The 24,294-nt window shown below is 53.8% G+C and overlaps 1 protein-coding gene across 1 annotated transcript in view; it reads right to left on the bottom strand.

The window, feature by feature from the left end:
- Positions 1–24,273, bottom strand: part of RTN4RL1 (reticulon 4 receptor like 1) — a 30,239-nt gene extending 5,966 nt beyond the window's left edge. The window contains exon 1 of the mRNA XM_030472349.1: positions 24,219–24,273. Within this exon, the coding sequence (XP_030328209.1) occupies positions 24,219–24,231 (13 nt within the window). The 5' untranslated portion in view covers positions 24,232–24,273. The remainder of the gene's footprint in view (positions 1–24,218) is intronic.
- Positions 24,274–24,294: the final 21 nt, after the last annotated feature.

The following is a 24,294-nucleotide window of genomic DNA, read 5'->3' as shown; positions in this document are numbered from 1 at the left end:
CGGGAGCCCTCGCTGTGACTCGTCGTGCAAGCACAGCCTGGGAAACAGCAGTATCCTGAGGATATTGTGATAACTGAGTGCCAGATAATGATGGTAAAGATAAAGCTACATTTATAGATGTGTTCTGCTGGGGTTTTTTCACCCGTGGATGTGCTTTGCCAAGGTAGGACAGCTTCATGTTCCCCATCTTAGCCCGGTGACACCGAAGTACGAAGCCTTCTATAGGTCTGATGTTTATTAGTAAGATCCTGCCAGGCACAAGTGCTGTGACGATCTCCCACATGCAGAGTCTGTTATTGCAAATACCAAATCACAAGGGTCTGAATCAATAAACCATCTCCCAGCTATAAGCAGCAGGTTGGAAGATTACATATTGCTTCCAAACAACAGTTTTATGCGCTCTTCCGTGACACGACAGTTGCCGGGCTAACGGGATTACTGGCAGGAGGTGGAGCCGGGCAGGGATCTGGGAGCATACAGGATTTCACGTATAGGGATGGTGATGACAGGCGGCTGTTAGCAACGCGCGGCGATGGATGAAGGCAGCTTGGGTCTCCCTGGAGCATGGCCAAGGTAGAGGCTCCTGCCGAAAGGGAGTACAGTGTTTAACAGCTCCCTGCCTGTAGGGATAACTCCAGAGGTAAAGGTCAGAGGGAACTGAGTCCATCTCTTTAATTAACAGGTTTTGAGTTAATGGCTGGAATTCCTATGGAGAGGGAGATGTGACTACTATGTGGGGATAGTCTGGTTCTCAGCTTCCCAAGAGTATGATGATAAGAAGAAAAGCCAGGGATGTCTTTCTACCTACATACTGCAATTCAGGGGTAGGGAGAATGGGGAAACAGAAGGATGGATGCTTAGAAAAATAATAATTAGGTGGGCAGGACTTGGAAAGAGGAAACATATGGACTCCACAGTGGATGCGCTCAAGGCACATGGTCTCACCAAGGATGTTTTCCCTCCAAGCCCATAAAATCTGCTGGTTGCCTAGTGCTGTGAGAAGCTGCTCCTAGGATGCTGTGGGATTGGTCTCAGTTTAGATCCAGAAACAAAGAGGACATGGTTGTGGAGCCATGAAGCTCCTGGGGCTGGTGACACCAGCACTGCAATGGGCAGCAGCCAAGCCCCACTGGGATGAGACAGGCAGGAGCAGCACTGGGGTCTTGCTGGGCTTCCCAGGCTGGAAAGAGCAGCAGGAGAGGTCCAAGCCTGGCTCCCCTGAGAGTTACAGCCTGTCTAACTTGTTGAACTTGCTATTCCTGATATAGCCCTTTCGACTTCATGTTGTAAAGGTTGTGAGGCAGATGGAGGGTCACCAGTGCCTGTGTCAGAGCTCACCGGGGAGGGAGAGCTTCAAAAACAGCATGGAAAAATCCTACAGAAACCTGCTAGGGAAGTGAATAAAAACAAAGCCCTGCTGACACAGATAGAGCCAGCAAGGGGGACTTTATCTCCTGTCTTTCTCCCATGGACACTGCACTGTCACCTCGGCTTCTGCTCGCCGTGTTCTGCTGCTGCCTCCTGCTTTTGACTGAGGTTTCAGTGATTGGAGTGAATTCGTCTGAGTGTCCAAACCATTTCCCATGTAGCATCTCTCTAATTGGGCATTAATTAGGCATCAGTTAATGAATGCTTGAAATAATTTATCTTTGGATGCGTCCAGTTTGCAGTCTTACTTTTAACAGCATTAGACTCATTATTAGATTAACATCGTTATAAATGTTCTCCATTACCTGCTTGTTTCCATTGTCTTTGCCTTTATTACTGAGAGCGAAAATCACTCCTCCCGCATGCATTATTGATGAGTAAGGACTTTCTATATGTAGCACTGGATTAATTGTTATACAGCGTAATGCATTTAGCGTGAAGCCTCAATTTGTGCAAGAGCTGAAAGCAGCCAGAAGAATGCAGACACCCGGAGCCAGCATGCTCGGCCAGACACAGAACATCTCTTTGAGCCCAGACCAGGTTCCTCCGGGCCGGTGCCAGCGCAGGAAGAAACTTAAAGAAGGCAAAAAGAAGCTGGTTTGATACCCAAGATCAAGGGGGGAAGGTTCAAAGGGTTGGAGCAATTCTCAGCCACTGCAGCAGGGATGCTGGCCTCAGCTCAGCCCATTCCCAGGGCACCGAGTGTCCCTGTGCTGGCAGTTTTCTTCCATTCTAAGCTTTACAACACTTTACTGTATCTCCAAGTGAGGCAGAGCCTTGGTTTATTTGGGAAGACATGATGCCACTTGTTTTCATTGGAGTCTCAAGCTTGAGGGGAAGAACTAATAGGACTTATTATGACTTGCAGGGGATGCAACTTCAGAGCCCCTGAAAAGGCAGCCCTGCCACAAGCCCTTTCCACCCCATGTCCATTCCCTCTCTGTGAGCTGCTTTTCTCAGATGAATGCTTCCACCTCTCCACCCGGCCAAGTTTATATGGGTCATGACCTCTCTAATTCTCCAGCAGAATCTGGTCTAGAGGATGGAACAGGTTGCTTCTCTTCCAAATCTCTCCTAAACCGCCATCTGCTTTGGGAGACCTATCTTAGCTCATGTCTACATGCAACTTGACTGCCTGCTTACTGTGCCCATTACCGGTGCTGCTCCAAGCTGTTAGATTTATAAGCTCTTTAGAGCAAAAGCCCTCGTCTTTCTCGTTGCTTGATTTATGTATCTTTACTGCCATAAAACACTATGTATAGCTACTACATAATTATAAATAATAATACTTAACCAGAGCAAGCTACAAGTGGGGGACAAAACATCTGTCTTCTGCTCGCAGCTGGGATTATCAAAAAGGCAGAAGTTCGCTCATCACTTCACCCTCTTCTGAAGCCAAATTCAACCTGGTGTAACACCATCACCTCGCTGTCAATGAGAACCAGGAGAGACATTTTCCTGTCCCATTCACACCCTGAATCTAGCAAAGGATGCTTTAAATCCAAGTGAACTGGGGCACACTGCTACAACACCTGGGCAAAATCACACTTTGAAACTTGGGAGCTAACTCAGGGTGGAACATTCGCACCTCCATAGAAAGAAACTACTGCTTAAGGAGGAAAAGCAGCCTCAAACATTCACAATTCCATCTGTTGGTGTGAAGGACGATGAAGGCAAGGCAGAGCAGTGCAGCAACTGGGCGAGAGCCAAGAGGCAAAACTTCAGATCTGGACAATGTGACAAAGCGGTGTCAGACCTGTGGCTTAGTAGCTGCAGGGGATTTTTCCCTCTTTCCCTCTCTTTTTTTGCAACACAGAGGATAAAACAAAACAAGTCCCATCCTACCTGTCACCAAGACAATTCCCCAGTGAGCAGCAGCATGCTCCCAGGCCTCTCCTACATAAAGCCCTTTAGGTGCTGCCCCGCGGTCCTGCGGCACTCACAGCAAGAGCATCTTCAGCGGGGTTTGGCTCCCTGCATTCCCGGTGGGGGACACGGGACAGGGCTCTCTTCCTGCCCGAGCTGCCTGTCAGCTGGCGAGTAGCAGCCACCCATCCACCTTCATCATTTTTAATCCTTTTCTCTCTTTTCTCCCCCCCCCCAAACTTTTGGCAAACGGTGTCATAAATAACTGACAGATCCCAGCTGTTTGGAGTTATGGTTTCTGATAGAGTGACAGCTGCTCCCAATCCCCCAGTCATCACCCCGGCAGTTCTGGGAACGTTTCAGCAAACATAAAAATCATTGGAGATCATTCCGGTTTTGCATAATTTGGTTAGGCAAGCTGTGATTTAATGGCAATTATGACTCCGAGGCAGAAGATGAGCTTGGAGGCTACCTAGCTTCACACAACTTTAGCTCCCGGGTGCAGCGGCAGGGATGTTCTAGGGAGAAGGTACTACAAGAAAAAAACCCTTCTCCAGCAGCTGGAAATTGCCTTCCTTCACTGGCAAGTGGAAAGAGTGTTCCCAGAGGAAGAAGCATACAAGGAAATTTAGAGCATATCGCTAAGGAAAGCTTTGGGAAGAGGCTTGGTTCTAAAAAAGATGCATAAAGGAGGTACCTTTTAAAAGAAAAAGGTTTAAATTGGGGAGTGCTGTAGCCCTTATAAACCCTTCTGGTCAGCGGTGTCTCATATGTTAATAGGTAAAAAACCTCCACTTGGTCACCCTGACCCCCCTTTGAGCCCGCAACATTAAAAGCAAATCCTCCTCACACGACTGCAATGGGAGAGCCAGTCAGCACTGGGAATGGGCCATGCCCTTTGCAGGCATTGCCCACTTGCTCTTCCCTATTGCAGGGTTTCTCTTGCCCTGGGTGCTTCTCAACTATCCTGGAGCCCCCTGTTTAGTATTTCTGCATCAGTAAAGGATGGAGTTGTGACTGGAGCAAACCCTTGGTCAGCCAAGCTGTGCCAGGAGGGCAGTTAAGGATGGAGAACCATGCTCAGAAGCAATGAGAACATCATGGTGCTTCTGGTGGGGGCTTCAAGAGGAGCAAAACGTTGCTTAACAGCAGCAGCAGTAGAAGCTGAGAAGGTCCAGTTTCTCCCCCTTCCACCCCTGCTGTCGACCAGTTTGGAGTCAGGGCAGAGACCTGGGGTGAGCAGCCACCCCAAAATCACATCCTTTTGGGTGTCAATGAGTTTGTTTTACATTTGCTGACCCATTCTCTGGAGCTTTTCACCTTCCTCACCAAAGTCGAGGCCAAGGTCACCTGGAAGTTTCTGGATGGTGTCATTAACTCCATTGGCAGTTTGAAACCAGACCATATTAATTTCATAGTGTAATAATGTAAAATCAATAGCTCTGTTTGAAACAATAGCTTTGTCCTTCCATTTCAGCCGGCTCTGAATATCTCCCCGTGGACCGCGTCCCTCTGAATCACACACAGAGAGAGGAGCGATGGGTGCGTGGGGGGCTGCTGCTCTCCTGCCAGGTGCCCGCCCACTCTGTCATTTACAGATTCAATTAGTTAATTTATTTCTCTCTTGCAGTTAAACTCCAGGATGATTTAAAAGGAAAGAATAAGAAGGAAGCCTTTTATGCTCCGTCTCTTTTGACATCCCGCCCGATGCAGCATCCCTGAGGCTTTCAGTGCATGGAATGGCCAAGCCCTCGCTGCCCATCACCACAGGCAGCACAGCCGAAACCCAAAATGCTCCTGGAAAGATGCAGCATCAACTCACACGAGCAAGAAAAGAATCAAAGTCCGCTCTTTTCCAGCTCTGGCTGTTTGGATGAGAGGGGTCTGGCCTCCTTTGCTTGCTTAATTTTCATTGTTTGCTGTAGCACCGACTTCAAAATATACAATCGAGAGGCAGGATTGTCTTTCACATGTGCGTGGACTGTCGTTGATCCTCAAAAACAAATTTATACCGATTCACCTTCCTATATAGAATTGCAGCCCATCAGGGAATCACTCCTGAATTCACAGCGAAGGGAAAGTAATAAATGCTTCCCAGCGTTGCCTAATCCTCTCCGAGAGCAGCCCCTGAACTCTCTCCTGGTGCTGGAGGCACCACTGGAAATTACAATTGTACTGAAAAAATAATAGATAAATACAGAAATTGGCAAGGTTTGTGCTGGTCCAGAGGATTTGTACCCTAATGTGGAACTCCCTGTTTAATTAGCACTTCTCTCTGTGTCTGCCATTCTCCTCCTCCTGCTGCTTCAGCTAACGAAAAAGGTGGGGGGAGTAGAAAAAGGAGGTCAATGGTGGAAGTGGCTGTGGGATTGGAAACTCAGCTATGGAAACTTGTTTCATTTAAGTGCTTGTTTCAGGACTAACTATGCGGAAACAGAGGGAGTGTAGGGAGTGTAGAGAGTGTTTTCCTTGTGTGATCTGCTCTGCTTAACCCCAGTTTGCAGCATGCCTTCCACTGCAGCGATGCCCTTGGAGTACAGCTGCAGTCGGATGCTGCTGGTCCTACAGATGCAGGCACAGGGCACAAACACAGTACCGCGGTGCAGAGCCTAAAAGTCAGTGTTTGGGAGAGCTAACAGGAGTGGGCTGCTGCTGCATAGGGTTGGAGGCAGATCGATAGGATAGAATAGGAATAGAATAGAATATTTCCATTGAAAGGGACCTACAAGTATTCACTAGTCCAGGGGCTGACCAAAAGTAAACCTTGTTATTAAGGGCACTATCCAAATGCCTCTTAAGGCCTTGGGGCATCAACCACCTCTCAAGGAAGCCTCTTCCAGGGTTTGACCACCCCCTCAGTAAAGAAATGATTCCAAATGTCCAGTATAAACCTCCCCTTTTAACCATTCCCACACATCCTATGCTTGGATACCAGGGAGAAGAGATTGTCTCCTTTTCCCAAGTCTCCTTTCCCTGCTGCTGGAGGGATTATCATGCCCCTGTGTGTCATTCCATTGCACATGATGGACCAGTGCTTCAAAAGCCACTGGAACCTTTCCCAGAACAGAGGCCCACTGGAGAGGAATGGCTCATCTCTGTTCACACATGGTCCTTTGAGTCCTGCTGCAACTGGAGGTGTCAACGGACACCGGGATGCTCCCACTCCTCTGGAAGAGCACAGGATGGCCCATGCGGCACCACTGAGCACGGCATGCATGGATACGCAGGATTTCAGGCATGGCCAGGGGCTCCACCAGCTCCTGGTGCTGCCGTCACTGACCCCCAGCAGGCACCAGGCATCCTCTGCTGGTCCCCAGCCACAGGATGGAGCTCCGGCAGGATGCTCCCAGCAGCTTGCAGCAGAAGCCAGGATGGGAATTGCAAAGGACAGGGAGATCTTGAGGTCCTTGTGAAGGACTAATAATTCCAATGCCCCCGGGAAAGAGAAATACAGAGGATGACTTGAGCTTAGTGGATTGTCTGAGGCGTCTTCAGGGGATCATCAGATACTTCCACTCCTTTTTGTCCTGAGGTGACAAGTTCCCTTCCATTCACAGAAATGCAAAGTAGTTCATTCACATAGTAATAGAACGGGTGTCCTTTGTAAAGAGCCGGCAAGCTTGAAACCCTCCAGAGGTGCTTCACAGCAAAACATTGCAGATGAAATGACAAACAACCCCCCCCCCCCAGATGAGCACCAGCCAGATCCATATCAAATGCTGAACAAGCTCATGTGTAGCGATAGCAGATTCACCAGCTCATTTTCCTGCCAGCGGCTGGCTAGGACCTACGAGGGGTTCCTTTAGGATCAGAAATGCAGCCAGAACGACACATGTGAGGTGGAAGAGCAAAGTGACAGCTGCCTGGGTGCACGCTCGCGCTGCCCTGTCATTCAGCCCACATCCACCGGAGATGCTAAAACCAGAGGCTGCAGGAAACCAGGGATGTGCTGGATGGACCTGTACCTGGATGGAGCAGGTAGTGGCCTGGAAGAGGGAGGCAAAAGGCCCTTCTGCAGTGTTTTTATGCTAGCATGCTAATAGGGAGAGCATTAGCTCTATAAACGTGTAATTCCTGCTGAGGTCCCGACCCCAGCAGTGTCCTGTGCCACTGAGATCCACAAGCCAATTACGTACCGTGCCGCGTGGGCTCCCTTTCATCCCTTTTCAGTCTTTTTGCATTCCAGATTTATTGGATGTCCTTGTGTTCAGTGGAGAAGAGGGCAAATTGGAGCCTGTCATGTACCTTCTTCCCCATTCAGCGGCACATCATTCTGCCTGCAGCAGGGGGGAAGGAGGTTGATGTGCAGGCATCAAAGCCACTGCCTCTGTCACATTTTCTTCTCCTCCCCAAAAATATAAAGGAGGAAAAAAAAAAAAAAAAAGGGATGGCGTCATTTGGAGCCTCAGGCCTCAATCCACATCCAAAATGGGTAACAGCACCCTTTCCCAGATCTTCCTTGTGGTCTCCTCACAGGTGGGGGGCATGGTGCAATGAGCCCTCCAAGTGAACATCCCTGTGGGTCAGCAGCCACGCGAGCATCACAGACAGCAGCAAAACCCCATCCCTATCAGAGCTGTGGTCTGGCACGCCTGGGCTGTGAGTGTGGCTGCCTTTCAGAGACCTCTCCTGTGCTTTGCACTCAACTTTCTACCAGCTCAAAAAAAGCACAGTGATAAAAGCAGAGCAGTGTGAATAGCTGCGCTCTGCTGCTCCTCTGCCGGCATATGGAAGCTGACCTGCGCCTCGCGCGGGGCCGTTAGGAGGTTTAATGAGCCAGTGGGGAGATGCCATGTGCCCGGTTGGATGTTGGGCATTGCAGTGCTCCCATGTGGCTCTCGGGATGTGGGAGAGCTGAGGCTACACAGGGATCACCACTCACTGAGCATCAACACTTTGCCAAGCCCCTGAAATCCGTGCAGTTGAATGCTGGGAATTAACGTGCAGCAATGAACATGGCCAGGACATGGTGCTTTACTAATATCCTGCTTTGTCTGCTCCAACACTGGGCATCTCATCCCAAAATATCCCTCCCCGTGCATCCCCCTGGGAGTGGACTTGGTAGAGATGCTGCACATCCCCCAGTACCGCGCAAATGCATTAAGAGCCACATAAAAATAGCTTGTGAAAGAGACGTCATTGCCATCGCCGGTGGCTGCGCCTTGAATGCAGCAGGCCAAGTAATTATGGGATGGGGGCTGGCAAGGTCTCAGCAGTCTCATTTCTATTAATTATAGCCCATGCACGAGCCACTCACAGCGAGAAGGGCGAGAACAGGGAGATGGGAAATCAATGGGAAGGGAATGGGAGATGGTGGGAGACGGTGGTGCCGATCCGGCAAGCAGCCAGGCTGGACACAACGGGGAGATATTTACAGGAAAGAAGCAACAGGCTGGGCTGTAATGGAATGACAGGGATGTTTTACCTCAGCATCCTCATGCTTAAATGCATATTTTGCGAAGTTAAAGCAATTTAATAACAGCAGAAATCGGGGGGGGGGGGTTTAGGGAGAGAAAAAGGAAAGCAAGATGTTGGCAGAAGGATAAAGGAAGGCGACTGAGATGCTCATTAAAACTGAGGGGTTCTGTTTCCCTATCCAAGTGGCCACGTCTTCTCTGGAGGCTCCCAGATGCTTTGAAATGCCTTGTCAGACAAAGCCTTTCATTCCTGCTAATTCTGGCTAAACTTACAGACCCACAGATTTGCACTGGAAACGGGAAAGAGGGAGCCAAACTCTGTTTCTGACTTTTCACTTCCCATCTGATCGCTGTTGATACAATTTATTCCTATGACAGCATCTGCTGCTTTCATGGGGTTTTCATTCTGAAGTACAACTCGTCTTTCTTAGTCCCATTTTCGGGCCTTTCATCATTTGAGTCACAACATAAAAGGCATTTAAACAATCCTGCTTGGAAACCAGGCTGGGGGAGAGGAATGGAGCAGGGAGACATCATGTATACCCAGCCCTCCTCCAGCATGAGATGGGGTATCCCAGTGTGTTACAGCCTCAATGTGCTTCTCCCATGCTGTCTGCTAAGAATGGCAGCAATGGGAACATCGTGTTTCCATTTTAGAGTGATGCTGTGAAATCCAGATGTGGCTTTTAGCTATGGCTTCACACAGAGCCCTGCATCCCTCACCTCTGCTGGGGCAGCATCTCTCCTGGCCACCACCAACCCCTGAGTGTTCCCAGGGGCTCCATGCCCTCTTCATCAGCCAAACTTCTTGTTAGACAGCTAATTGCCAGACTGTGGTGCACATCTCCCTATGCCCCCATGCCAGGGGCGCTCTGCCACCCTTTGCTACCACACATACCCCCTCTGAGCTCACCGTAGCCTCTCGTCCCCCCCAGCACTGGCAGATCCTGCTCTGTCCTGGTATCTACCGAGCTACTGGAGGCATCAGGGAGTTCACAGCTACCCACTGAGTCCTACTGGAGTCTATAATAGTGCTGTGGTGTCGCACCAGCGGAGAGCTGGAGCAGCCACGTCTGGCAGGAAGAGGCCACCACTGGCTGCCTCCGCCTGCCCAGGCTGCTGCTTGCTCAGCTGGAAGAGAAGCCACCGGAGCTGCAGAACAGGCAGCATCCACCCCACCACGCTCCCAGCTTGATGCTGGCGTGAGCATCCTTGGTGCTCGATGGCCTGTCTCCCTCCCACTTCGATTCCCCTGCTGTGATTTTCTCTCCAATAAGTGCTGAGCTTCTGCCAGCCTCCGACAAGCTTCCTCTGGGGGCTCTTACAAAGAAACCCCTGCCACGTCTTCTTGTGTTGTTGCTCTCCCAGCGAGGGCACAGAGCAGCCCCTGTGTGCTACAGGCACTGCTGGCACCTGAGCATCCTCAAACAACATTCTCTCGCCCTTTATCCCATCCCTCATCCCCCAGCTCCCAGGAAAGCCAGCACAGCTGGAAACTGTGCTGGCACTTACTGGAATAACCTTTCAGGTTTCATTTAGCGCTTCTCGCTTCCCACCCCACCTTCCCATCGTCAGCACTTTACTAATTGCAACTTTTAACTCCGTGCACACAGGAAGCCCAAGAGCAGCCGCTGCCATAAGGGTTCCCTATGCTCCCCATCACTGCTCCATCCCCAAATGAAGGACCAGCCTAACAAGGTGTTGTGCAGCACCTACTGCAGCCTGGTCCCACTCCCAGCTCACCCCACAAGCTTCCCACTTTCGGAACAGAGCAGTACATCCTGGCTGACCAAAAATCCCGGGCACAATCCCTGCTGTCTCCTGGGAACATAAATCAGTGCATGGCTGGGAGAGAGGAGGCGAGAGGTCCTGACGGCTATCTGAGCGCGCTGTCTGCCTCAGCCTTATTCAATTATAGCTCTCTAGTTGAGCATCTGAGCCCGGCGCGGCGGGGACCGGCCCCGGGAGGGAGGTGGGTTACAGCTCCTAATTCAATCACAGAGCAGAGGCGATGGCGCAGTGGTGGGGGAGAAGAGCCATTGCTGTCCATACAGAGAGCTGCTTCCAAAGCTCCCAGCTGCATTTCCTCATCCACTGGAAATGGTTCCATGCCTCTGTTAAGGGTTAGGGGTGGGATGAAGCTGCAATCCCAGGTCTGGTCCAGCCACAGTGTTGGTAGAGGGGAGCAGAGCATCAGTGCCAACTCATGGGTTTGCACTGATAAAGTCCACTTGCACTAAAGGTGGGATGCTCCCAGCCCTGCCAACACACAGCTTCCAGCACAAAGAGGAAACAGGCCAAGGAACCATCATTTCAGGGGGGCCTGAGGTGATTTTTACATAAGTCCAACCGAAAAGATGAAGTTCTATTTCCCAACTGACACCGTGAACCAGCGAGCGTGACTAAACTTGGGAAGGGTTTGCATAACGTTTCTGCTGTGCCTAGGGATTCAGGTGATGCTCACGGCAATGAACCTTCACCAGCTACTCAGGCAGATGAGGATAGAGGGACACAATCAGGTGAGAAAGAAGGAGGAGGGAGCAGGGAACGTGGATGCTTTCCCTGCAAGCATTTGCAAGGTCAACAATTAAAAGTGGAGCAGAGCAAGGATTTGGCTCAGGCAAAGGAGCTGGACCACAGCGGGATGCTCGGCTGGAGGAAGATGAACACCCAGCTCCCACACCAGCACTAAATTACCCAGCTGAGGGCTAAGTAAGACACCCAGACAAGGTCATGGTCCCATTGGAGCTCTGGCTGGGCCGGCTCCTGCCTCCGTGGCAGCAAATTCAATCGCGGCGAATAACAGAGTGGAACAAAACCCTGCAATGCAATAAAATCTCCTGGTGTCTTGTTCACCTGAAGCAGCTGGGGCTTGTGCAGGAGGTGGCACGGCCTCTGCGGGTAACCCAACAAGGGGAAGGGAGGGTTTGAAATAGACTTTGGAGCGCTTTTCATGGGTAACAGGTCACCCCACTGCCACCGAGGCTCCTGGGGAGAGGAGTGGAACTGCTGGATTTCCCAGCAAGGGAGAGATGCTGCTTCCTTAAGAAGCAGGGAGGTGAAATCCAATTGTGCAGCATCCACAGCTGCCATTAACCTGTCTGTGTACTCCTGTGGCTGCCCATTCCTCTCCTCCTGATAGCCGGGGTGCCCGGCACATGCTGGGGCTGTGTTTCTGCCTGCTGAACTGTGCCACCAGCCTTTCTCTGGTGCTTTGCTCTGCTTCCAAAGTGGAGAGATGGCTAAATATCCCCTGAGGAGCCATGGCACGGATTACCAGGGCAGGAGAAATGGTGGCAGGACATGCTGGGGGGCTGTAGGAGGATCAAACCACAGCTCTAAACCTGGGGACAGGAAAGGAAACGGGTCCTTAAAGGAGTAATCTTGGGATAGTTGTCATAGAGGGGCGATTGAGATGAGATATTAGGAAGAAGTGGGTGGCGAGGCGCTGGCACAGGGTGCCCAGAGAAGCTGTGGCTGCCCCATCCCTGGCAGTGTTCAAGGCCAGGTTGGACACAGGGGCTTGGAGCAACCTGCTCTAGTGGAAGGTGTCCCTGCCTGTGACAGGGGGTTGGAACTGGATGAGCTTTAAGCTCCCTTCCAGCCCAAACCATTCCATGATTCCATGATCCCATGATCCTATGATTCGGTTTATAGCACCATCTCCATCCAGCACAGTCCATGGCACACAGCAGGGCTCTAAACACACTTTTGCTGCCACTTTTGGAATCATGGGCAGGTTTATGCCAGGATAAATATATTGCTGGAGGCAGCTGGGTGGGCATTAGAGTGTTCTGGACCACAGGCCATTCAACCCCACACTCACCCTGGCCCATGGAGAGAGGCTGAAAGCAACCTAATGGAGAGGGCAGGGGAAGGGAAGGCAGAGGAAAGGCGGGGAGCAAGGCGGGAGGCACTTCCAGCCCCAGCAGCCACCTCGCCTCTCTGCATCCCAGCTCCATTTGCAGATTTATTAAATCGGGAGCCAATTTCAACATAATTTCTTTCAAGCAGCTCCACCTCGCAGGTGTGCGGAGTTTATTGGAGATAAAGAAAACCATTACAGAGAGACAGCAATCTTCAAAGACCACCTCGCAGACCTGGGAGAAATAAAAACACTAGCCCGTGCAAATGTGCAATTAGGTTTCAAAATACCCATGCTCCATGAAAAGCTTCGTCCCTGCAGAGAACAGGCCTTTAAGGCAATTTTCCCAAAGCCTGTTCAGCATTCACTCCAAAATGCCTTTTAAAAACAACATGTGAATTATTTTTCCCCCTCTCTGCTTCCTTCCTCCTCCCTCCTTGTGCTTGCTCCATTGCTCTCAGATGGGATGCAGACAGGTCTGGAGGGGATGAGATTCAACCCAATGTGGGGGACATCGGGTATGGGGGGTCCCATCCATGTGTGGCACAACTCTCTCTCATCCTCTGGTCATATCAGATCCATGAACCAGGAATTTTTAGAGCTGGATTTAATATCCAGGGAGAGTGATACTAGTGCAGCTCCACCTGGGGATGGTTTGCCGACTATCCTCAACTGCTGGAACTTCGTATCTCTTATTCTTGGGTCACTCTCTGCTTGGTGGTTAATTAAAAATGCATAATTAACCTGTGGAATGCGCTGCCACTAGGTATCGGGGAAGGCCAGGAGCTTAGCGGGATTCAAGGGAGGATTATATGTTTAAATGGATAATGGGAACATCTGCTGGTACATTAACAGGGATCAAGCGGAATTAGGGAGAAGAGCCCAGCTCTTTGCAGGATGCGGGAGGGCACACCCGGAGCTGGTCCCTGATCTCAGCAGGGACACCGGCACATGCCTGGGGAGCCAGATTTTGGGTTGTCCTAGGGGATATCACTGCAGGGCTGGTGGCAACGGGATGGTCACCACACAAGCAAGTCCTTGCCAGGGCACCCAACCCAGCAGCCACCTCTTGTTCCCAGAGGCTGGTAGGGTGCCCAAGGGCTGACTCTGACCCCTGATATCTCAGCCACAGCATCCTTAAAGCCCCAGGAGAGCATCCATCAGCTGCAGCACCTCCTGCAGATGACACCATGCTTGCATACAAGGAGAAGTGCTTTGCAGATCATCCATGCTACTGTTGGTGAGCTCCAAAGTTACAACACACAACCAAGAAGCCAAGGGAAGTGCAGGAGATGCAATACCAAGCCTTGTCCAAGCTGGCCATGCAGCATAGCCCAGCTCCAGGGTGCGCAGCCCATGCAAGGGGCAGTTGCTGGAGGTCTCCAACCTCCGGACAGCACATTGCTCCCAGGGCACAGATGCTTCTGCCTGTTGCATCATGCCCCATTCACCCTGGTACACAGACACCTTCCACCATCTCCCCTTGCACAGACCACTCTCTGCTTCATTTTTATCCACCAGCCACAGAAGTTTCCTTAGACAAGCCAGCAACTGCAGAGCAAACTCCAGTTAATGGCAGGATTATTATATCCCTGTCAGCAAATCCCTCTAGGTTCAGGTGGTGGCTCTTTTGCATCGTAAATCTGATGCTCCATCATTAGAATGGTTTAGTTTGGAAGGGATATTAAAGCTCATCTAGTTCCAATCCCCTGCCATGGGCAGGGACACCTTCCACTAGCACTAAGTGATGGCTGGACAAGGCCTGGGAACCACAATGTCTTGGGGTGCAGAAGCAGTGAGGACCCTTAGCAATGTCCCCAAGACCTGGGGAGTATCCTCAGCCCTTCATCCAACAGCATGGCCTGGCACAGCTCTGGCTTTGCAGCAGCTTGGAGCAAGAAGAGGAGCAGCCCCTACCTGATGGGAGATGCTGGAGCCCAGAGGATGCTCAGTGATACCCAGGATGCTCCCACTGACCCTACACATCATTTTGGAGGTGACCCCACAGATGCAGCAAGATGGAGCACCCAGAGGCATTTCAGTGTCACGGGACACCCTATCCATCCTCACTGCCCATCCCATGGGATTGAGATGGCTGCAGCACATCGTGCTCAGCGTGCCGAGCACAGAGGGGACCTGCCGGGCCGGGGTTAATCTCGTTGTCACACTTTCTCTCCCTTCTTGCTGGCTCGGCTCGCTTTGACCCGCTGTGAAATTGTGGCCAACAGCACTGAATATTTTAAGAGCAGCAATGCAGTGGTGGCCGCATGGAGGAGCAGCAAGGCAGGCCGGGAGCTGGGCTGGGGCCTCGCCTTCTCCCCCCGCTCCCTGCCACCACCAACCCATTAGCACAGTTCAGGGAAACCTAAAAAATTCAGAAGACACTGAAATATGCAGCATTTTGCTCTCTCTGGAAATGACGCGCTTCGCTTCCCAGATGCTCCCGAGGAGGAGGTTGTAAATAAGCAGCTCTATGGCACGGGGGCTGCTGCATTGACACCCCGCTCCCCATCCTGCCCCTCGCTCCATGCTCATGGGCACCCACTGGCACTAACACCCCTCCTTCCTAGTGTGATGTGGAGGTACCAGCCATTAAAAGGCCTTCACCTCTTTGTCTTTGTGGGCTGCTCTCTGCCCCTTTTCCTTCCAGGATATCTCCTTGCTGCATCCCTCCTCCCTTTGGTCAGGAGGGTGGCTGGACGCCGGTGCCGCAGGACCGGATGCAAACACCTCTCCTCAGCACTTCTGCTATCTGGGGCACAGCAGAGCAGCAGCAGCAGCAAGGAATTAGAACAAAAAAAAAAGGAAAAGCAAAAAAGCTCTATTTGCATAAACCTCCCAAAAAGAGAATCTGGAGCCTGAGAGTGGAGAGCGGAGAGCGGCTGTGAGCATCTGATGGGGACCACTGGAGCTGATCGCAATAGAAAGGAGTAAAGGAGCATCGTCTGGACCAGGGAATGTTTTGCCACTGGGTGCCTACACATCCCCAGAGTGCTGCCCCAGGGCTTGACACTCCATCCAGGAGTGACATTGGGACACTTGTGCATTCAGGTCTTCAGAGGGCAGATTAATCGCCGTGTGCTGGATCTGTCACGCACGGGGTTATATATTCTTGTTGGAATTTACAAGTAGTTCTGTCTGAGAAATAAACAACCAGAGATAAAAATTACATTGTCACTGTGCAGGTGTGATCGATGGAAGAGACAAGCCCTCGGAGCACCGGCAAGGAGCCACAGGGACAACTTGCCTAGGAAGCACCGGCTGGGAGATGCCAAAGGGGCTTGGAGAAAGAACCGACCCCAGCTTGTTGTGTCCCTATCCCAAAGGCTGGGGATGGCCACTTAGGCCGTCCTCAAGCGGGATAGATGCCGAATGCTGGAGAAAACAATGCTGGGATGGGTGACCAGGAGGAGGACCTGCAAACCAGCCATGGGAAGGGTGCCTGGGGCAGAGCAGTCAGCAGCAGAAGGGACTGCATCCTGCAGGTCAGCTCCTTGTAAAACCCTCTTTGGAGCCCTCAAGCCCTCCTCTCCAGTGTGTTTTCAAGGTCAGCAATGGGCAGAAGTCAGAGACAGGCAACCACAACCCCTGGGGACCAAGCTGCGAGGAGGATTAATGCAGTTTACACCAGGCCTCTTTACTCTAGTTTCTCCTTCATCTTTCTCTGCTTCCCATGGCTGCATCAGCTTTGCCATGGTGTCACGGAGCACATCGCTTGACGGGGTCACTGCCACTCCCTGGGGAGGGACAGACATTGCCTCCTTCATAGCTTAAATCTGAAGTTGCACTGGAAAAAGCACTGAATGGATCCTCTTCCTAAGCAGCCAGGACCCTGGAGATGCCAAAACCAGCTGTGGACTCCAATGCCGGCGCCTTGCTCCAGGCTATCAGCCCAGCAGCCGGTCCCACAACTGCCTGCAGTCTATTAATAAACCCGGAGCAGCTGTTGGAGCCTCTGCCGAGCCGGTCCTCAGGATTTATCCACATTACTCTGCCTTATCAGCCATGCTTTTCACAAGCACTTAAATTCAGGAGGAAAAGGGAAAAGTGAAATCAGATAGAAACGCAGGTCTGTTTGCTGTTTTCTCCAATGAAATGGTTCTGGGTAAACAGCAGACGCCTTTGATGAAATCCCAGCAGGCTTAAACAATAAAGCTGGTTACAAACTCAATCTGGCGCAGATATCAGATCTGAAATTGTTTCAAAAAAAAGAAAACATGTCAACATTTTCTAATGCTGCTGCAAAACTTCCTCGGCACCTTGCCACAAGCCTCTGCATCTGGTGACGCAGGATCCGCGCCGCTGCGGCCATCCTTGCCATGGGGAGTCCTGCTTCTGCACCCTCCTGGTATCCCCTGAGCTGCAGGAAGATGCTCGGTATCACCTTGGAGACATGAGATGGACCTTCCGTGCTCCATGCTTAGGTTGTTTTCCAGCTGTAAATCCAGTTGCCATCCCCAGGCACAGCCTGGCTGGGGTTTCATGGTGCTGGAGGTCTGGCAGGGTTGGATGCTCCTCTTGTTCCATCTCAGGGCATTCAGCACTGGCTTTATCACCAAGGACAATTGGCTTTTCCATGGAAAAACAATTTGCAAAGCGCTATGGTGGCAGAGAAGCGCAGCCCAGTGCTCCTCTTGAGTTTTGGATCCAGTGTGCCACATCTGCATCCCAGGGCAGGATGAGGCTATGTGGTGATGCACAGGTCCATCAGATGGAATGGCTGGCTGGGGCAATGCTCAGCCCCAATCCTAAACCATGGCACAGGCTGGTGGGCACAACAGGGACTTGGGCAGCTGTGTTGGGGCAATAGGTGATCTGGCAGCTCCTGTTAATGAGTGTTGGTATTGGTGTTGGAGCAACAGGGGCCATCCAAACTCAGAAAACACATGGAGCCAGAGCGAAATGAGGCAGATCCCATGTTGGCATTATTGGGGCTGGCACCAGCACTTCCCAAACATCATCAGCACTTGAGGTCTCTGGGGGACAACACGGGATACAGGTCCCCAGTGGGGACCGAGGCAAGAGGCTGATGAGGAGGAGAAGAAGGAGGCAGTAGGTCTGGTCACACCATGAATGAGGACGGTGTCCTGGCACCAGTTATGGCTTCAGTGTCAGCTCCTGGGGTGTCTGGGGTCCCTCACCTCCACCCACAAGGGACCTACTCCCTTAGTGTGGGAACAGACACCAGCTTTCCACGTTGGATCCAGCCCTACACACCCCCTCGCAGAAGCCCCCAGATCAGAGCTGATACCCAACACAGCTCATGTCCTGTGTGGCAGCAGGACAACGGATGGCTGTGCTGGAGCAGCAGAACCCTTATCCCTCCTGACAGCCAGAGAGGACAAAGGGGATACAGGAGGGGAAAAGCAGGGCAGGAGGAAACAGAGGAGGAGGGCAGCAGCCCTGGGGAGCACAAGGGACCAAGCCTGAGCTCCGGTGGAGCACACGGGGGGGAACGTGGTGGACCTGACCCCTCTGCGGAGGTTGCCTTTGCCATCGATCCCTGCTGCACTCAGGCTCATTAGGGCTTGGGAGCTGCTGCAAGCGGCTGCTGGAGGAGACAGACGGGGGGAGCGCTCGCCGTGGCTCCCTGGATCGTATTAAATATTTACTTTGTTTTGTTTTGTTTTTTCCCAGCTCTATTGATCCGAGATGGGGCTTGGGCGGGGGGGGGTGAGGTGCTCGGATGCTGGGAGGGAAGAGCAGAGGCAACGGCTGAGATGCAAAACGGGGACAGACCCTGCCAGGGCGCTCCCACTGTCCCCACAGGCACCTTGTGCTGTCCCCACACAGAGCTGCTCCCTCCACAGCCATTCATCCCCACTCCAGCATCGGGATCACCAGCACCGGGAGGCTGCAGCAGTGCCGCTTCCCCGCTCCCCATCCCACACCAACCCCATCCCAAGGGATGCAGGATGGAGGGATGCCCAACTTGATGGCAGCTCATTGCAGGGGGTATCCCCATACCCCGGGCTGGACCATGCCCCCCACAGCCAAGCTGGGCCCGGAGTGTGGCCACAGAGCTGGCGCTGTTTCTATTTTGAGAGGAGCTCTACTGGAAAATGAACAAAAGCCAAGGGAAGCTATAAATAGCCTCCTCCTTCACACCAGCGCCTCCTCCACCCCAGCATCCCGTGGCCAGGGGGGGTCCCGCAGCATCCCTGCCATCAAACCCCCCCCATCATTCTCTAGCCAACATCCCCATCTGAAACCCAGAGGGAATAATAAGCACTGAGGACTATTTGCCACCGAAGCAGAACTAGCTGGGAACAACGGCTTTGCCAAGTTGCCCAGTGGCTCCTGCGGGATATGCCACTGCCCATCCAGGCTCTGCACCCCTTGGGATGGATTCAGCTCCCTGAGGATGCTCCTGTCACCCCGGCGCATCCCTCCCTGGCCCTGGCTGCAGCTGGTGGGGAGCAGGGAGAGCCGAGCAGCTCGGGCAGACCTACTTTCAAGGCTTTAATCCTTTTTGCTTAAAGGATCTTTTCTCCCCCCCCCCCCTTTCTTTTTTTTCCTCCCTTTCCACATGGCAAAGATGGGGTCTGATCAGAGGAGAGACGCAGGGAGCTGACAAGCTGCAGCGTACGGAGAGAAAGGAGAAAGAAATACATATTTATTACCCTCAATTATTAAAAAATAGATAGCAGCAGATCTTAGGCCCTGGCAGAGGCACTGCAGAGCCGTTTGGCTGAGGACTATTTTGTTTTTTAAATTCCATTGAAATTATAATACGCCGGGCTTGTTAGCACAAACACCCCGGCACATCCCTGCTGAGGGGGCTCATCCCGGCCCCTTCTCCCGCTGTGCTGCCCACAGGGTGGTTGTATCCAGCACCTGATGGGCTGTGGGATTTGCAGCTCGGGAGGGCAGGAGCAGACTTTGCCCTCCTCTGCCTTCACACTGTGGGGATCAGAGGGGCTCTGCACTATGCAACTGCATCCCCATGCCCAGATGCTCGTTGATGCCCGGCTGGGTGAAGGTCTTGTGGATGAGAGAGCTCACCATAGGCTTGTCACAGGGACGTTCTCCATGCCCAAGGATAGGCTTTGCACCCCTGGAATGGCACCATAAGGGTCCCGTGGCCATGGGACCGGGGTTTCCCTGAGCAAACCAGTACAAACACAGCTGGGAAGGAAAAAAGAAGCAATTCCCAAGTGCAGCACAGGGGCTGGCAGAGCCGCTGGCACCTCCCCTCCGCTTGCAGGGCTGTCTCTGTGAGGAGCTCTGCCAGCGCAGCAGCCCAAATCCCTCCTGCTGCTGCTGCTCCCTGGTAAACAAAGGCTGCAGCCTTCCCGCGTGAGGGTGATGCTGGGACACGGGGTGCACATGGAGCACCTCTGATGCCATCCGGCTCCGGTGCTGCGCTCTCCCCATAGCCAGGCACTGCCGGGATGTGATGGACCACCACGGACACCCAGCCTGCTGTGCCATCACCTCGCCGGGGCCCAAACTTGCTGTTCCATCCTGCTGGCCATGAGCTGGGAAGAGACACTGGAAGTGTCACAGCGCTACCAGGCATCACAAAAAGCTGCTCACCAAAGCCAGGCTGACTTCAAGCTGCCGTGCCGGCTCCAAGCTGCTGTGCCAGCACCGCCGGGAAGCAAGCAGCCGGCGGGCACATGTGCTGTTAAAGAGGAAAAGGAGCTTTCTGCACCAAATGGAGCATTTTCTGCTTAATAACCCCCCCCCAAATCCTAATCTGCACAAAGAAGATTGTCCCCCTTGCATCTCCCCATCCCTCATCTGCCGCTGCCAGCACTTAACACACGGGCAGAGCCACCGCTGCCCATCAGCTGCTGGGAAATAGGGATGTGATGCCCGGTGCTGGGCACAAGCATTTCTTCTGTCAGTGCTGAGCATCCATCATCTGTCATCAGTAAAAATAATACTCTTAAAAGTGTCCCCCCCGATTGCCAGGCGGCAGGCGCGGGGCTGCGGGTTTCCATGGCGATGCCGTTCCGCAGGGATGGTACAGGGGGGATCAGTGATTCCTCAGTTTGGGAGATGGGACGTGGCACTGACATCGGGAGCAGGGTCAGCATCGGCTGTGCTGCTGGTGGAGGCCAAGCCAGCTCATCCCCCTCTTGGACTCAGGCAGCATCACCCAAAAAGCAGGGAAGCACCTCACCGGAGGGGACAAGGATGCTCCTGCATCCCAGAGGTGCCCCTGGGGCCATGCCCTGCATCCCTTACCCATGCAGGCACATGGAACCCCCAGCTCTTCCTCACTGATTCCCATCAGCATCCCGCTTGCTCCCAGCCCCACATCACCCCGTAGCCTCCCACTTGTTGCCTCCACTCTTAAATCAGATCCCAGCCCCCTTTGGTGGGTGCTGGGTCAGGGCAGAAACTCACCCATCCCAAACAACAGCCACCATTGCTCGGGTGTTGGTGCCTCGCCTGCCTGCTGCTGCCTGCTGCTCCACCAAACCGCTTTTAAAGACATAATCTGCTGTTAATAACCACTTTATATCCAACGTGGCTAAACCCTGGGATTGCACTTTGCAAACAAAGCCTGAGTTTTCTGCTGGAGCAGCTCTCTGGCTTGGGAATGGGGAGCAGCATCACCCATATGGGGCAAAGTCGGACTGGTGGTTGCCCCCCAGTGCTGTGGGGCTGAAATAGCCATGTCCTGGGTCACTCCTCTGCAAGGGGGGTTTGCCTCTGTGCTGGTCTAGGGCTACCCAAGGACACCACCGGGAGCTGGGGACACCCCAGTGAGGGGTGGCCCTGACTGCCCATAGCCTCCACCATGTCCCTGCAGGCTTCTATGTTTCCCTGCCTGGTTTTTGCGTCCAAACGGGGTTTTGGCTCTTGCTATGGATGTTTCCAGCAGCCCCAGTCCCTGCCCGGCCCCCAGGGAATAACATCCCACTCATGGCCTCATCCTTCAACCTGCAGGGACCCAGTGCCTGTGGTTCCAGCAGGATCAGGTGCCGTGGGGAAAGGTAGGTGTGAAATCACACCAGAAAATGCCCATTTTGAAGCTTCCAGGTTCACTGGTGTTTTTAGGGCAGCGCTTCGAGGCCACCTGGAATGTCACCTGCAGTCTCAGGCACCCAGATAGGACCACAAGGCATTGGAACAGCACTTTAGGCAAAAGGTGGGAACAGCATTTATCCGAGCATGGACGCAGCTCTGACCCTGCCAGGCTCCATCAATGCGGGTCACTGAGCAGCGACGGCTCCTTCGCATCCCTGCTTTGTCTCCAGGCAGGTCTCGCCTGCCCAAGCCCCCCTTATTCCCCCCCCAGCACTACCACAAGGACAGCCTGGACCACATCCTGACCCCCCCCAGCCAACCCCCTCACTTCGCCAGGCACAGAGAGCTTGTGGCTTCCTCTCAGCTCTTTAGGAAATTAAACTTTTATAAGCAGAAAGGTTTCTGGGCTCTTGGCTCCCCGGTGCAGGAACCGCAGCCCAGCCTGTGCCTGCACCCTGCCCGCCGGCTGCTCTCATGCAGGGATGGACGGGGCTGGATGCCCCATCGATGGGCTGAGCAATGGCAGGGACATGGCTGCCCACGACCTTGGTGTCATCCTTGACCTGGAAATCTCCTTCTCCTGCGTTGCCAGCGTTGCACTCCTGTCTGTGGCCACCTCGGGCAGGGTGCACAGTGAAGCGCTGGTCCTGCTGGAACCCTCGCCCATGCTGTCACCCACTGCCACACCACCAGTGATGTCCCTGTGCCCAAAATCCTCCCCACATCCTGCCCAGTGCCTCTGCAGCTGGAGCTCTGGCTTGCAGGAGGCCCAAAATACCCACAGGCATCACAGTGCTGCCTCAACCACGCTGCCACAAACACCTTTGCCCGACGTGTGAAGCCATCCATCCCCTGGAGCAGGCACACGGAGCTGCTTCCCCTTGGAGACATCATCTGCAGCTCAGCTCCCACTGCCCCAGTCCCTGCCACATCCCTCATCCCTGATCCCAACAGCAGGATGGGGAAGGCGGTGGCAGTGCCACCATCAGCCTGCATTGCCTCCTACCAGCACAGCCTTGTGCTGCCACATCCCTCAGCAAAACCCTGAGCCCCATGGAGAGCTTTGACTCCAGCCCTGCGCCCCAGTGGCAGCTCTCCCCATCTCCCCTCGCCTCAGATGTGGGGTGTTCCCTCTGCACACCGCTTGGGGCAAATACTGGCGACACCTGGTAATGGGGAGACAGGGAGGGCAGAGCCTTTGGGTGGGATGGAGGCCTCCTCTAACTGCCTGTTGAATTATTCAGGAACGGCATTAACTTATAAATGAGTGTGTTTGACTGATTTTGTGGTTGGTGTACAGATAAATTCTAATGAAAGACAGCTACAAGATTTTAAATTATTAATTAGACTGCCACTTAACAAAGCCTATTTGGCACTCTATTTCCTTGCTTAACAAGACAAAAACTTTAAGAATAGGTTTTGCATTAGCCCACAGGCTCTTCAATTTGCGTTGTGTTTTCCCAGCTCCAGAAATGAAAGCTGTAGATCCTGACCTTAACAGGCTACCCCTGGTGGGATGCAACCCTGTCGGCAGCCCTGCTGCCTGCCTCTACCTTAGGATCCCAGTTTTTCAGCCTGGATGATGCTTTTTCTCCAGGTAGCAGCATCAGGGTTGGGAACTGAGGCTGGGAACCGGAGCTGCTCCATAGGCTCAGGGTTTATTCCCAAGACCGCCAGCCTGGCTGGGCTAACACACTGAACAAAGCCAAAGCGGGAGCTGGAGAAAGGAGCATCCAAGCCGCAAGGTGACATTCCTCCCAGTGGGATAAAGCTTCCCAGTGGGAAAAAGCATCCCCGGGATGGCAGCGGGGTCTGTGCCATGCCCGGGGGTCCACACCCCGATGCGGGGGGATGCGGGAGCAGCGTTGGTACCTTCTCCCGCTGCCGGAGCCTCGCTGGAGAGGGGCATGTGGTGGTGGTGGCAGCGAGGGCTGGGCCCGGGGCTGTGTGGTTCCCCCCAGACTGGGGCGTGGGGAGGGAATGGGGGGTCCGGCCGGGGTCCCCGCCACTGTCCCCGGTATCTCCCGGGGGCTGGCCTGGGTGCGGCGGGGCCGGGGCTCCTGCACCCGCCCCGTCCCGTCCCGGACCCCCCGGGGGGAACCGGCATCTCCCGTCGCTGTGATGTCAAAAAGCTCCCCTATGATGTCCCAGGCGGTTGCCATGGAAATAAGCGTGATGTCACAGCGGAGCGAATCTCCTCGGGGGGGCGGAACGGGACAGCTCGCCCCAACTTCCCCGCCGAACCCCCCCGCGTCCCCCGCTGAGCCCCGTTTCCCGTTCCCTCGCTTCGGCGGACGAGCACCGACGCCCCCCCGCGCCCGCCGCAGCTCCGCTGCCTCCGGGACCCGCCGTACCCCGGTACCCGCGGGACCCGCCGCGTCCCCGGTCCGGCGGGACCGGGCGCCTGCCGTGCCTCCCTCCCGCTCTTCCCGCTCTCTCTCCTTCCCCGCCGCGCTGCGCTCCCGCCGTGCGCCGCCAGTGCCGCTACCCGGGGACCCCAGGGGGTACCCGAGCATCGGTGGCGGCGCCGGTAACGCGGCGGCGGCGGGGGGCGCCCGGCGGCGCAGCCCCAACTTCGGCGGGGAGACAAACTTCGGGGCCGGCCCCGCTGCCCCCGGTGCCCGCGGTACGCGGTGCCCTCCCGGTGCGGCGCTCACCTTGGCGGAGCATCTTGGAGCCGGGGCGGGCGCGGTCTCCCGGCGGCGGCGGCGGCGGCGGCGCTCAGAGCCGCGG

Source organism: Strigops habroptila (genome assembly GCF_004027225.2).
Source record: "Strigops habroptila isolate Jane chromosome 13 unlocalized genomic scaffold, bStrHab1.2.pri S16, whole genome shotgun sequence".
Classification (NCBI taxonomy): domain Eukaryota; kingdom Metazoa; phylum Chordata; class Aves; order Psittaciformes; family Psittacidae; genus Strigops; species Strigops habroptila.
Note: the sequence above shows the minus strand (reverse complement) of the source record. Positions and strands in the feature narration are given on the sequence as shown.